The 14,732-nt window shown below is 49.0% G+C and overlaps 4 protein-coding genes and 2 non-coding genes across 6 annotated transcripts; 3 read left to right on the forward strand and 3 right to left on the reverse strand.

Annotated features, from left to right (window-relative positions):
- Nucleotides 1–14: 14 nt before the first annotated feature.
- Nucleotides 15–2,180, reverse strand: M431DRAFT_496058 (hypothetical protein; the record flags this gene model as incomplete). The annotated part of the gene is made up of 2 exons (XM_024917450.1): nucleotides 15–2,110; nucleotides 2,132–2,180. The coding sequence occupies 2 exons, from the start codon at nucleotides 2,178–2,180 to the stop codon at nucleotides 15–17; spliced, it is 2,145 nt and encodes a 714-aa protein (XP_024773783.1).
- A 3,967-nt stretch (nucleotides 2,181–6,147) lies between these two features.
- Nucleotides 6,148–6,671, forward strand: M431DRAFT_6348 (hypothetical protein; the record flags this gene model as incomplete). The annotated part of the gene is made up of 3 exons (XM_024921639.1): nucleotides 6,148–6,411; nucleotides 6,470–6,505; nucleotides 6,567–6,671. The coding sequence occupies 3 exons, from the start codon at nucleotides 6,148–6,150 to the stop codon at nucleotides 6,669–6,671; spliced, it is 405 nt and encodes a 134-aa protein (XP_024773784.1).
- Nucleotides 6,672–7,634: 963 nt separating this feature from the next.
- On the forward strand, nucleotides 7,635–7,714 carry M431DRAFT_t113. The gene has a single exon. It is a non-coding gene; the product is annotated as a tRNA-Glu (tRNA).
- A 252-nt stretch (nucleotides 7,715–7,966) lies between these two features.
- M431DRAFT_t114 lies at nucleotides 7,967–8,046 on the forward strand. The gene has a single exon. It is a non-coding gene; the product is annotated as a tRNA-Glu (tRNA).
- Nucleotides 8,047–8,608: 562 nt separating this feature from the next.
- Nucleotides 8,609–10,930, reverse strand: M431DRAFT_496062 (hypothetical protein; the record flags this gene model as incomplete). Its single annotated transcript, XM_024917451.1, has 3 exons — nucleotides 8,609–9,836; nucleotides 9,897–10,123; nucleotides 10,187–10,930. The coding sequence occupies 3 exons, from the start codon at nucleotides 10,928–10,930 to the stop codon at nucleotides 8,609–8,611; spliced, it is 2,199 nt and encodes a 732-aa protein (XP_024773785.1).
- Nucleotides 10,931–11,212: 282 nt separating this feature from the next.
- M431DRAFT_450081 (hypothetical protein) lies at nucleotides 11,213–12,003 on the reverse strand. Its single transcript, XM_024915257.1, has one exon. It carries the CDS (start codon nucleotides 11,875–11,877, stop codon nucleotides 11,323–11,325), a length of 555 nt encoding a protein of 184 aa, XP_024773786.1. The 5' UTR covers nucleotides 11,878–12,003; the 3' UTR covers nucleotides 11,213–11,322.
- Nucleotides 12,004–14,732: the final 2,729 nt, after the last annotated feature.

The following is a 14,732-nucleotide window of genomic DNA, read 5'->3' on the forward strand; positions in this document are numbered from 1 at the left end:
AAGCTGCCTGTAGTTTAGTCTACCTCCTTTAATACCACTTCGTTCATTCCTCCTTTCATTCGTTGCTGAAGCATATCCCTCATCAATCTGATCAAATCCTTCCTAGTGATGCATAACCCTCTGCCTTGCCACTGATCAAAACCATCTATATTTCCATACACGTATTCCGTTACTACACCAGCAAGTGTCTGCATATCTCGTCCGTTTGACCAGCCTTTTGTCTTTGCCAGCATCTCGAACAGGCTCATCATGATTCCAGTTTCTTGGACATTCGAGCCGTCCTCAGCTTCCAAAAGCTGGATATCCTGCTTGGCTATCAGGTTGCAAAGATGCTTCAAAGCAGACTCGGAGCCCATGGGAGTGAACATTATCTCCGTGGCAAACCGTCCCCGGAGTCCGGCATTAACTTTCATGAGACGGTCCATATCGTGAGTATATCCGGCCATGACAATAACCATTTTTCGGTAATAGCGTGGCTTGGTCATGCAATCGACAATTTCTCCAACTGCTTCATTCGTAAAATTACCCTCGCCGCCAAATCCTAGGCGGTATGCCTCGTCGATGAACAGGACTTTTCCCAACGACCGCTCAAACAGCTCAACCACCTTGGGCCCGGTATGGCCGACATACTTTCCAATGAGATGCGTCGCAGAGCACTCAATCACCTCATTGGTAGAGAGGAATCCCATGTCATAAAAGATTTGGCCAATGATGCGAGCAGTGTGCGTTTTTCCAGTGCCCGGAGGACCCTTGAAGATGTATGTGAACGGAATGATGCCCCGAGGATCCTTATCGTTGCGTCTCAGGTTCTCAGCTATACGCTGGTAAGTCTGGAATCGCTGGATAGTGTCTTCAAATCCAATTAGTCCATTGAAGAGCGCTCGGCATCTATCAGCAGCGGTAGCGCCTCTGTTGTATTCAGGATCAAAGTCTTCGGGCTCAAGCACAATATCCATCGCATCAACATCCGTGATCTTCGACATCCTCTCCCTGTGCCTGACTTTGGCCTGGTTCAAGAAATTGACGACATCACCGCCGTTGCCAAAGTTTGGCCTATCTCTTGCCCGGCACAGTAATTCTGCTGCGACCTTCATTGCTTCTGGCGAGGCTCTAATTCCGTCCTCCTCCATCTTGATGTCGAGAATCTCTTGGAGCCGGTTGTCATCATAGTCATGGAATCGGAAGGCTTCTTCAAGCGGGAATCGCCGTCGTAACCCTGGGTTACACTTTTGGAGCATCTCTTCCATCCTATCTGGGTATCCGACGAGGAGCACACAACGGTCTTCACCAGGCTTGTTGTGGATCTTGGAGACGAGAATGTCAATGCAACCCAGTCGAAACTCGTCTGTTTCGTTGGATCCAAGTTCACTGCCATGGTAAAACATGTGCGCATCGTCTATGATCAAGATCTTGCCTTTGGTCGAATCAAGAATTGCGCTGGTCTTGGTTTCTGATTCGCCGATATACTGGCCGATGAAGTCGCCCGGGGTCTTGTAGATGACTTTTCGGCTGGAGACCAGACCAATGTCAGCCAGAATTTGGCCATAGAGCTTGGCCACGGTAGTCTTTCCTGTGCCAGGAGGTCCAATGAAAATCCGGTTAAGAGACGTCTTTAGCAGCTTCATGCCGTTAATCTCCCTTTGATAGTTGATCTTTGACCGGCTGAGGAGCTGATTGACGGCTGTCTTGATCTCTTCCAGCCCGGCCATCTTCTGAAGTTCTTGCCATGCCTTGCTCTTTGTTCGGACGTCCTCAGGCTCAGGGCCGATGATGTCTTGTCCCGTTAACAAGTGTTCATCCGGCAACGTCTCAGTCCACGAGTCCTCGATTTCCGACACCCTTTGTCGAATGCGGGTCGAGTGTCGCTCCAGTATCTTTCCATATGCCAGACGAAGCTCGTGTACGTTTCCGAATCCATGTTCCTCGCGGCTACGACCGACGCGTTGAGCCACTATGCGCGGAAATGGCCCCAGGGATCCTTGCTCTATCTTGAACGAGTTTTGCCCGACCATTTGAACAAATATTCTTCGAAGCTCATCGTCATTATAGTCTTCAAAGTGTAGTTGGCGTGGGAATAGCCATCTGGCTGCTGGAGAGCTTCCTAGAACTTCTGGAATGCGGTTGAAAGAACCTGAAAGGACAACGACAACCTTTTCAGATATGTCCTTTAACATCTCCATTAGGTATGCGCGTGAGTCGCTATCTGCAAACTCCACATCGCTGATATAAAGTACCTATTACAAATTCAGTAAACCGTTAAGATGCCTAGCAAACACAGGGCCGATGACTTACTCCTTTTGACAGAGCATCCTTGAGTTCCCTCATGTACGATCTCGAGCTGAGCGTGTGACCTGATTTTTCTACAAAAACGTGGGAAGTCGAGTTTCGACCCCAGACATGGCAATCACGAAGAAACTCGTAATAAAGGTTTGCCAACGTTCGCTTTCCTAAAACATTATCAGTTCACAGCTCTTCTCTGTCTGCTGCCATGATGAAAAGGAGAGGACGAATTGGTCGCCTTACCGGTTCCTGGGTTTCCCACCAGAACGAGGTTAAGATCTTGTCGTCTCAACTTCCCCTGTCGACTGCGCGACGCATCAATCATGGCTTTGACCTCTAAGAAAGCCATCTTAGATGACTCAAGTCCCACCATTTCCATCACCTTATCGAGGGCTTCATTCTTTTCGCCCAGCTTCTCTTTCTGACGCATCCAGTCCTCCTTTGCAAATGACTCCACAGGAGGCTCGTCATTTGCTGACGTATCATCTAGAGGAGGAATGTTGTCAATGGATCCACGACGCGAAGGTACCTTATTATCAAAGGGGTTGAAATATGGCGATTCGGGCAAGGATATGGTAGCAGGATCAACCTCTTGTTCGGTTTTAGGACTAGAATCAGATTGGTCTTCATCTACGTTCTCCTTTTGAGATTGGTTTTGATCTGTTTCTTCAAGGGGTGGGAAATTGTCGGCCTCCTCGTTGCCGGGCTTGGTCTCCTCTTCATCGTTGCTGGCCTTGGTTTCATCTTCGTTGTTGCTAGGGTTGGTCTCATCTTCGTTGTTGGTGGGCTTGGTCTGGTCTTCATCTTCTCCGTCAATGGCATCTTGGGGTTTGCTCTCTGTTGATTCGACGTCTTTGGTTTCATCTTTATCAACGGTTGTAGGGGTTGTTGACTCTGATTCGGTTTTAGTAACAGGTGTCTCATTGGGATCCTGACTTTTTTCGTCACTGCGGGCGCTCTCTGCAACCGGTTCTGGTGAAGAAGATTTATCATCCGCTACCGGAGAGATATCAGCTATTTCTCGGCCATCCCCTTCAGGGCAAGCAATAGATTCCAAGTCGGTCTTTCTTTCATCTGCGTCTTCAGATGAGGTAGTCACAGGTGTCACACATGGAAGCTCGTTGTCTGTGTCATCGGTTTCGTCTGAAGCATTAGACGGGAGGGCTTCATCGTTTGGAGTACCCTCTTTAGTAATATTGGAGTCTTTGTCGCCATGGGATTCCGGGTGTGGCTGTTGGTCAAGGACCTCTTCCACGTTGCCGTCCATAATAGCAAAACCACTATGATAGGATTTGGAACGATACAGCCGAGATTCAACGTCAATTTACAAACAAGCACACAGAGCATCTATAAATGAGGAGAAAAGAATAAAAAGCACCTAGATTTATACTTCTTCCCCGGATCGATTATTAAATCGGTGACTACATCCAGCCGAAGGAGCTTGTTAACCAAACGAGCATCTAAGTTCAGGCATATCAGTAGTATGCCTAGCTTTACTGAGACTAGAGGAGCTGCTGCCTAGTTATATGTATTTCTATTCACGGCACTTGATGCAAAATGGATAGTAAAGAAGTTATAAGCACGAGGTGGCTGGGGTAACAAGGATCTCAAGACAGGGCCCAATCACCTGTGACTATTAATCTGTAGGGAGGAGTGATATGTGAAATTGTGCGATAAATGCGCTGCACAGCCCGCCAACGCATGCCAGGTCAATTGGCTGTTCTAAGTTGCCAATGCAATGCTATGCAGTTCGCCTAGGAAGGATTGATATGAGGGTGCTGATGCTGCCTAAATGCTTGGGGAGTGGGCGACCAATCGTCGCTTACTATTCTCCACATGAAGAGGAAATAGATGCAAATAAGACAGGGAACAGCAAGCTCTGGCACTTTCAGTCCTGATATGAGAATGCCTTTGATTGGACTCTTGTAATCTACTCTGTAGCTGAAAAAAAGATGGCGCTGTGTCTTAACATGAACGAATTAAAGCAAGTCGAGGCCGGATGACTCTTCGGAAATGATTCGAGCGTAAGGGAGGGGGCGCAGAATGCCATTGATGACTGTGTCTCCAAGCCCGGATGTAACTGCGCCGAGGTCACTTACACAGGAAAGAATTCGCATACTCCTATAAACTTGGCTCTAAAATGCGCTTCGAACATGTAGACTCGACCTCTATGATGATCAGTATAGCTCATTGCATACGAGATAAAATTAGTCTCGCCTCAAAGTAGATAGGATATGAAACTAAACCTAGATTTAGACTTGTAGAGTAAATTTGCGGCTGCGTTACGTAGAAATTCTTTTCCTCAGAAATTTTCTGTGGCGTTGTATATTTTGTGCTCTTCATGTCAATCACTGAACTGACATGGTGAAGAAGAAAGGGTCATCAAAGAGGCAGCTTCGCTGAGCTCCGCGCATAGATTTTCTGGGCGAGTTCAAGTACAAAATATACATTCTTGGAGTTACATAAAGTCACAAAAATAATGATAATCATCCATACTTACTGCTAGTAACAAGCAAGAATTAGATGCTAATGCACAGCACAGCTCATATTGTCATATGCCATCTCACGATATGGAAAACACATATGTATAGATGTATAAATGTTATTCGATTAATATACATTTCAAATATAGCTCACCATAGATGTTATATAAAACATCTCGGCAAGGGTATATGTGTGAGTATATATGCCAAATGAGTATAAATCATCTATACTCCGTGACTTAATAAGTTCAGCTTGCCCACGAGCAGGGTCTCGAATGTTCAACCAAACAAGCATGTGATTATATTCCACTGAAACCTTTCTGCCTTAACTAATAACTAATCGCTATAAATTGCCTCGTCACATACCATGCCCCTCAAAAGAGCTGCATATGTGAAAGTACACGACGACTTTTAGCCAAAACGGAATGAGGCCTATTACAGCAACCCCGATTTATCATGGCTTTTTACCCAGATTGCGGACGCACCTGTATCTTTCACTCTTGTATAAACATGCATTTAGGCAATTATTGAGTAGATCTAGATCCCACCAAGTTGCCTGTACTAGGCTAGGTCGTGAATCGTATTGAGGGCCTGTAAGGCTTGGCTTTACTTATTCATACAACGTGCAGCTTACATGCAGCATACTCACCGGATGCAGCACATCGTCAAATTCCCATCCAGTTACCGTCTTTACAAGAATTAATTAAATCGTACCACTCGTCACAAGCTATTAAAGCTCGCAGGCATCTAAAAATATCACTGATTGGTAATACATCTAAAATCCCCGTTGAGAGTCCAGAATTGCCTTGCGATTTCGTCTTGCGGAGACATATTCGTGCAACTATGTGTGTTTTCGAATCAGCTGATGGGCATATATGATGCGGATAAAATAGTTTCTAGGCTCAATTTTGAATATATTCTCTCGTATCATGTCAAGGGACGAACGAATATCTACATGTAGCCAATAGTCAAAAATTCACTTGCCAGAGTACCGCTACTACTACCATCCATAAAGCCTCCTCCGGGAATAGGATCCCCCAGATATGATCTGTAATACAGGTTTGTACATCGACTGCTCGCTAAGATACAGAGCTGGACCTTAAACAACATAAGCTTGATGCAACCTTCCTCGTATAGGTAATATACACAGGACAGCAAATATCGAAACTCTTCCACCCATTAGCCCGAGGTATGTCACTATTTGGGAACGTCAGTAATTGCTATTATATGTACTTGTAGTCACCGAAACCTTCCAGCGTCAACAGAGTATCTATATATAGATAGATAGCTTCCACCAGTTTATCTCAGTCAACCAAACCATCACTCTCGCCCTTTTCATTACCTTCTTTTCAATCTCAAGTAACAGCCAAACGCCATCTCCACCATGCGGTTGACAACAGCCATCCTCACCACTCTATGCCTCGTCCTCCCTGCGACAGCCGATGTGCGATACTGCTACCCCATACCAGGAACAGAAAGCACCCCCATCCCTCAGTCCATCCTCGATCTCGATTACCAGGTCAAGGTAGACTGGGGAAATAAACTCTGCACCCAGTCCACCTTTCCATCTGAGGCACTGCAGATCTCCCAGACCGCCCTCGAAGACGGAATCTTGGCAGAAGATGGCAAAATCTATGGCGTCGAGCTTGTACGTGACTTACACGTTAGTCCATTGCCCAGCATAATACTAACCTTTTGAGCAATAGGCCCTTCGTTTCATCACGTCCGAACTCATCTGTCTTGTACGCTTCAGCCTTTCTTTTGAGAATTTTGGCCAATACTGACACGACATTACAAATATAGAATAATGTCAATGCCCTCCTCGGCGTCGGAGCTTGTGAACAGGGCGGTTTCATGACTCTCGCCGGCCCCTTTGAGCAATGGACATACATTATCCCTCTCAACTAGAATATTGGCGGTTCACAATTCAATACACATGCAATCAGTTCCGTATTTCTATCCCGCCATTGATAATAACGGTACAAGGTCATTACTTCATGACTAGTATGGAACGCAGTTGAAGAACAGGTTTAGCTTGAAGTCATGTATCTCTATGCTCTCGCTTATTGTATGAACTATGCGGTAATTTGCTCTATATTGATCAATATTGCGAAAAGTTTTCTATTCCATCCTTAGTAGGAGTTTCTCCATTGGCCAGTATAAAAGCATATAAATCGCCCAAAGGGTTTACAAAAAGGAGGGAATCGACAATTATTAGCACAGAAACAGGCAATCTGCACACACCGAACGCATTAAACCCATCCTGAATAGTCCTCTCACTATCCCTATATATGCACATTTTTATTTTGTGCAATATTTTCTCTTTTCTGCGTATAGATGACATTTCGAAGGGGGGGTCTGTGTTTGTTCAAGGCGGCTCGTGTCATTATTTAATTGGTCGCTCCCGATGTTTGAAAATTTCACAGCATTTTTAACTCCCCCCCAAGACCTGTGAGAAGAGAGTCTGAATCGACCACAGTTCAATACATGTATCTACCTTACCTAGTACCTACCAAGGTACCATAATAGGCAGTGCAGTCTACTAAGCACACATATAGAGTACATTTATAATAGGCAGGGAGTTATGTGAGCGGATGGTATCAAGCACCTCCGCATTTCTCCACGGAATCAGTTATGTACTTAGGGAGTAAGGCATGTCGGCCTGATGCTTCTCAAGGCAACCACGCTAAAGATGATAGGACTCACTCGTAGCCACGAACAATAATACGAATATCAAAAAATTTTGACGGTATCAGTGTTGGACTGTGAATATATCCTTGCAAAGGCGGCACAATGAAGTCCTATGCGAAGTCCAATTCCGCATCCAAACCAATCTATACACAAATATCTCGTTCACCTTCATCAAACACATCCGATATGGTGTAGTGGCTAACATCGCTCGCTCTCATCCCAGAACCGAGCAGCCCTGGGTTCGATTCCCAGTATCGGAGTCAAATTCTCTTTTTGCTCTTTTTTACCCTCCATTATCTCGTCTATCTAGTCCACATCCTTCACACAACCAACTACTCTTCTTTTCGCCACCCCGATCCATTCTTAGCGTATCACGCGATTCATTCATCTTTTTTCCCTAATAGTCTATTTACTAACTGACTCGGACTAGATTCCACGAAAGGGTTATCATCTACTTCACGTTCCTCGCCGTCCAATGAGTCAAGTGACAAACCATCTGCTTGATCTTGATGTCCGATATGGTGTAGTGGCTAACATCGCTCGCTCTCATCCCAGAACCGAGCAGCCCTGGGTTCGATTCCCAGTATCGGAGAATTATCTTTTTGGCATTCAAGAGCAGTACGATCCTTGAGCTTATAATACCTTGGGTTTCTTTTTTGTCTACGAACCAAGCAAGGCAACATGTAGGCAACATATTCATATCACTATACCAGATCGAATCACAATGGCACAGATGGAATAAATCTTCTATCATTCTTATGGAGTTGAAAAAAGTCAAACTTTACCCCTGCAAGCCAAATTTCAGCGTCTTAATAGATCGCAATATTTGTCCATACCCATATCCAAACCAGCTGTTTTTCCTCCTCTACGACCCATACGGTCAAACATGCAGCTATGTTTCAGGGCTTCCTTTCCCCATGAAGCACCCACCCAAGTGGAATGAGATTGAGAAAGAGAAAATAGAAAAATAATCTTTAATACACAAGGCAATCCTTTTATCATTAAAACTGCCGAACCCTTCTCATAAAGTCGTTAAAAAAACAAAAGTGTAGTGGTGAATGAGTAAAGTATTGGTAACGTCTTGTACAATGGCAAAGATATCACCGGGAAGTTTCTGTCAATCTTTCATCTGGGAATTTTTTTTTTTTTTTTGTTTAGATGTCAAGGTTGCTCCAATCTATTTGTTGGAAAATATCTGGCTGCGTGGTTTGAGAGAAGCCAAGGTTTGCGCTTGGCATCTCGGTAAACAGGGACTGGAAAACATCCGTTGTCTTGTCCACTGTTGCCGGGAAAAGCTGAAAGTCAGCGCCTTCTGAGGCATAGGACTCGTCAAAGCCTTCATCGACCTCGCGCAGTGAGGTCGGTGTGTATAGTACTGCATTCTGCTGCGCATTGGGGGAGAACTGCGGCTGGCCGATGATGGGAACAGTGGCGCAGGGTTGAGGCTGGGCGTGATAGACCGGCATCTGCTGAGGCATCATTTTGCTGTAAACCTGCTCAGGAGTAGGGAGCTGGGAAGGAATCTGTACGTGGGCAGCGTAGATGTCCTCATCGTTGATGATAAAGGTAGAGCCATTCTGGTAGGGAGGGTACTGCTCGTAGGAGGATGTGGCAGAGACGGGAGAGGGGTTCTCGAGAATCAGGTCCATAGCATCAATGGCTTCAGGCTGAGCGCCGTAAGTGGCGAACCAGTCGGCATTGGTGGGGTAGAGAGGGAAGTCGCTGGTCATGCTCTGGTCTTGCGGAGGTGTAGGCACGCTGTAGCTGGGCGTGGTTGAAGGAGTAGAGACAGTGCCAAGAGGGGGAGTCTGCTGAGCGACAGATCCGTTCTGGCTGGGCGCCTTCTTGCCGTTGGTCTTGGTGCGAACATAGGTCCAGCCGTGAGCCTTCTCCATGTGCTGCTTGCAATTGGACTCACGCTTCGACTTGTACGGGCAAGGCTTGAACAGACACTCAAACATGGCCGGGGCATCCGAGTGCTTGTCGTTGATGTGGCGGTCCATTTCCTTCTCGGTGGGCCAACCGTAGTCGTGGTACTTGCAAGTAGGGATGGGGCACTTCCAAGGACGAGAGTGAGTCTTCTCGTGCTTGGTGAGGTCGCAGGGGCGCTTGAACTCCTTGGTGCAGCCAGGCTCGCGGCACTTCTTGGGAGCCAGCTCCTCAGGGCTGGCATTCTTCTTTCGGCGGGCCATGGATCGCATAATCTCTTCCTCGTCCTCACGCTGCTCGCTCAGGGAGCGCTTGAGAGGTGTGGGGGATTCGCCCATGTCAATCACTTTACCAGTGGCCATTGAGATGGCAGTGCCGTCCTTCTTGACGCGGACAAGCTCGGCAGGACGGCCGTTCTCAGCGATACCGCCATAGAGACGGACCTCGTCAGATCTTGACGGGGTATTAGCAGGGCTCTCCAGGTCTACGAGAGGTATAAAGCGCGGTACGTACTGGTCAATGTCCATGTCGTCGGCAAGGCTGCCCTTTTCCTTGATGGCAGCGAGTTGCTTGCCGTACTGGTAAATCTGCTCCTTAAGGTCGATAAAGTATCCGTTAGTGTAAGGTCGGTCGCCGGGGCGAATTTGTTCGCGGTCGGTGAGATATTCGACTGTGGCCTGAATGCAGCGGACGGACGTGAGGCAGAAATCAAGGTATAAGGCGGCGGACTTGGCCTTTTCCTTTTGACGTAACATCCGATAAGCATCACCCCAAACTCCATCATCGGTGAGAAGTCGACTTACCGGTGCCATAAAGATCAAGGTCTTCTCAAGATCTCGCAGGCAAATAATTTCCTTGGATCGGATGCGTCGGGGCACATCCAGAACAATGGGCTCAAAATCCTTGAGTGTGGGCTTCTCCAGGAGGGGGCGGAGAGTGTGTTCGCGGATGCGGTTGACAGCGCGGTGGCTGAGGCTGGGAAGCATCGCGGTGGTGCTCGAGGCGGCCGACCTTGTCAGGGCGGAGGCCTGGGGCTTCTTTGTTGAGTCGGCGGCAGACTTGTCGTTTACAGAAACGACTGAGCTGCCAATGCCACTGTCGGAGGCATGGTTTCTTGTGCGTCGAACGGAGCGAGGGCGGAGAACCCGTCGCTCAGACTCGGCCTTGTTCATGGCGGGGTCGACGACGGGAGGGGCGAGGAAACCGCGAGGGACGGGCAGGCTTGTATCCCGAAGTGTCTTGGTCCTAGGACTCTTGTCGGACAGCGAGAGGTCTTGAGCTTTGGAGAGGGCCTCGTCGATATCGTTCAGAGTCATAGCAATACGACGGCGGCCAGCGTCGACGACATCATCAAAGTCAGACTGGGACCTCGTAAGCCGAGGAGGGACGAAGTCGTCGTCTGAAGATGTAGCGTTGGGAGATGTAGGAGAGTGGAAGGTGGCACCCTTTCGGAGGACCATGGCCGTCTTAAGAGACAAGTTCAGTTCGCAGTCGGTTCCGGGACGAGTCACCGGAGTCCTTCTGCGGGGGTTCGTTGAGAAGGACATGGCGGGCTTAGATCTGGATTGTTTTTTTTCCTTCCCTAGGTGGGGAAGATGTATGAGATATGCCACAAGAGTCCTAACAACGTAGCAACAAGCGGTTAGCTTCCTTGTCGATACAGCAGATGTTGCAGTGAGGCTCTTTAGGAGGGTCGATAGAGGTGTGAGTCACAGGGCCGAGATAGACGAGGGCTATGCAAACACCGAAAAGGAAACGGCGAGTTTTGAGGCGTCAAGGCCAGCAGGGAAGGGGACAGGACAGATATATGAATAAAGAGAAGAAGTAACCCGTACCAATTAGTAGGCTCAATGTGAATGGGCGGTCGGAATCCACAATGCTGGACGGGCAAGCGAACCAGTGGCGGCTGTCAATGGAAAGCAGACGGTGGTCCAGACGATCAATCTCGAGTAGGAACAGGCCCAATTGTATTTCGTTGATTGGAGGCGATGTTCGCTGAGAGTAGGCTGTGCTCGTAAGGATGCCGGGAGCAGGAGCAATAAACGTCTCGAGATGAGATCTGATGAGAAAGGAGAGATGCGAAGCAGGCGGAGAGTTGCGAAAAAAAAAGCCTCGACGGAAGACGGGGCGTAAATTGGATATATGAACGCAAGGACTCCGGCACAAACGGGGGGAGGGTAGCCAAGAGAGGACCCGAGACACTCGAGGGAGTGGAATGGAAAGCGGAGAGCCGGGGGGCGTGTGCGAGAGAAGAGGAGTGCAGGGCACGAGCAGCGGTACGAAGAGCAGCGAGTACAAACAAAAGTGACGAGGGAAAAGAGACGACAGGCTCTCTATCTGTATGTGTACACCGCGAGAGGCCGCTGGAATATGCTGAGAGACGAGCGTCGAGGGATGAGAAGACAAGAAAAGCAGCCAGAATGCGGCGGATTAGAAACCAGGCGGACTCAGCCCACCGCAGGCTGCTGCCTAACACGCCGGCCCGTTTGGGCATAGCGCGTGTGTGGGCTGAGGCGTAAGCGCTGCGGAGGAGGCGTATCCCTGTCTCTAAGGTTTTCTGAGATAGAGAGAGCCGCAACAGTACCTGGAGCACTAACAGAACTCCGCCGGCGCAGCGCCGTCTCAGCACCATCGATCAGTAGCATGCCTCTAGCGGCGTCGCTGCAGGCGGCTGTCAGTGGTTGCGGGTGGCCATTTGGGGGCCGGCACCTGCACTGGCGCAAGGGAGCCGGCAGAGGACGCAGCTACCCGTGATAGTGACCCAGGTCTCGCAGCTATCGCGAGCAACAAGACGCCATCTTTGCTCCCGTGTATTCCGGTTCGGAAATCAGCAGTGCGACCTTGGCCGTCCGGACTGGTTCCCCGGCTCTCGAGGGCCAGAAAGCCAGACCAAAACTCGTCCGCCCAATGTATGAGGTCAGTCATCAGAGCGAACTTGCTAGCAGCTCGTGCTAGTTACTGCGCTGACAAAAAAGGAGACAATGGACGTGCGATTACTACGAAGTACTCGCTTCCGACACTACAGTATGCATTGCTGTTACTGCTATTAATAATTGAGAGCTAAGTAATAACTGCATCCTCTTGGCGGTGGAAGGATTCGGTTCTTGTCGTAACCAGTTTCACGAGACGATGAGTTGCGAAAACACCAAGCAAGAAGCTGCAAAAATGCCACCCACAGCGCGATGACGGTGCAAAACGCAAAAACGAAAAAACAAGGGACCTCGACCTCGCACTCGCACTCGTGTGACCGTTGGTGACGTGCCGACAGTGCGAGCTCGAGCAGCGCCTTGAGCCTATCGTGGAGCCTCGCGCAGGCGCAGGGATCACTTTCATCTATGTTGGACCTTGCTGGAGTGTGGCTTGCTGCTTCGACCCGCAGGAAAAGGCCAACAATGCCCTCTTGGCTCGTCCTATTGCTTCACACTCAGATCCCCCCTGCTTCCATTTTGTTTGCTGCTTCTTCGTCTTTTTTCTCTTGCTCGAACTTGTCTCGTCTGGGCCTCCCTTGCATCTGCGCCACTAGGATTAGTTCCAATGCTCCCCTGCCACAAGCGACTGAGCCACCGCTTGAATGATCAAAGTGCATGAAGTATTAGAATGAGAGGGCGCCACCCGGGGACTTTTTTGCTCTCCAAAAGTGGCCCCGAGCAGAGTACAAGCAGCGGAGAGCGACAGCCAGCAAAGCAGTGCCGCTGCATTAGTACTGGAGTGTGTACATGCAGCAACGAATGAGAATGAATGGACTCGTTTGTATGGAGAAGAGCAGCTTTGAGTGAGTGATGCAAATGAGTCCATCTGGCTTTTGGCTCGTGCCATGCCGCTTTAGGCAATCACCGAAAATGCCCAAAGCACAGACGCCCAGCCATGGCTCGACGGCCCGCCTATCACAACGGCCGCCCAAGTTGCGTGCTGTTGGCAGGTTTCTGCGACCTGCTGTTTTGTGTGTTTCGAATTCTATTTTTTATTATTTTATATATATTTGTCTTTTATTTTGATTGATGATAGCACTCCTCGTTCGGTGGCCGCTTTTGGGGTGGCTAGTGCCGGCTTGTTGAAGCGGCTCAACCCACTGTCCGTACTCATGTAACATGTGTCCAGTGATGGATGCTTGGCCTCTATTCGTTGATTGTCGTCGCCGTCAGGACCATCCGGGTGCGAGCCGTATGTCTTGGACGCTATCTGAAGCATACGATCCACTCATCTCCAAGTCTTTGTGTATGTACGACCATGACTGGCTCTGGCTGCTTCATCTGCCACATCCGAGTCCCCTGACGCCTAGACTAATGTAGTATTACCTCTTACTGCTGGACGTCTCTGTATACTGTACATGTAGCCCGTCGGACATGTTAGTTGAGAGACTCTCCATCTCAACTGATGGGCAGTAATACATACCTCCATCATGCATGGGCTCGCACTTTTTCGCCCTTCCTGTCCATGGGTTCACTCATTCACGCTGTCAGGCTCGCGTAGATGCGGCTCTGTCTTAGCAGCCTGTACTGCCCGGTGCTGTACAGTACCGTAGCAGCATCTAAGAGACATGGAGTTGCAAATCTCAAGCCCCCTCCCCCCCTGTGCATCATGTAGGACCGTGACAATGTGCTGTGCTGTGCTGTCTGATGCATGTCAAATCCGGCCAATGCCACTTGTTCCTCTCGATCCACACATAGGGCTGGACAGCCAAGACGAGGTTGGGAAGATGCATCTTTACGGGCTTGACTCATCCCCTGCCGCCAACCAAACGCAGATCGAATCGCCTCCGGCCAATGACTACGCCCGGCAACAGCATCACGGTATCAGCAAGTCTGCTTCAGGTATTGGCCGCTGCCCGTCACAAGCGCTGCCGGTGCTATGCTGTCCCATGTCCATGTCGGCATAATACATTGGACGTACATGTACATGTAATGCATACAGGCCCAAGAGTATGCGAGAAACAGGCCATCATTTGCTCCCCCTCTCGTTCTTCTTCGGTCTGTCTATTCTGCTTAGCATGCCCAAGCCACACATGATCCAAAAATCTGCCGGGGAATGGTCGTAATGGTGCATGTAGTCCGTATCCGTTGCTTTTCTTCTTTTTGCTTTTCCGGCCAATCACGCAGCTTCATATCGAGCAGCCTGCCAAGGCACCCAAATTCTAAGCACCATCCCCCCCGTATTTGCTCTCACGGGCAGTATGACATACAGCAAGATTGGGTCGTTTGGAAAGCGGGGGATGGAGACTTGGGTCAAAATCCGGCTGCCTTGACAAGCTTTTGCATGGGAGCGCGGCCCCTTTGGCTCGAGTTTGCGGCTCTGCGCAGTCGATTTTGGGTCTTTTGCAGCTCCCGCTTGTCCGTTCTAACGCCAAGTTGT

This window comes from Trichoderma harzianum (assembly GCF_003025095.1).
Source record: "Trichoderma harzianum CBS 226.95 unplaced genomic scaffold M431scaffold_7, whole genome shotgun sequence".
NCBI classification, from domain to species: domain Eukaryota; kingdom Fungi; phylum Ascomycota; class Sordariomycetes; order Hypocreales; family Hypocreaceae; genus Trichoderma; species Trichoderma harzianum.

What these genes read in the sequence shown, in the direction of transcription:
- M431DRAFT_450081 (XM_024915257.1), bottom strand. Translation starts at nt 11,877, where the DNA reads ATGCCCAAACGGGCCGGCGTGTTAGGCAGCAGCCTGCGGTGGGCTGAG.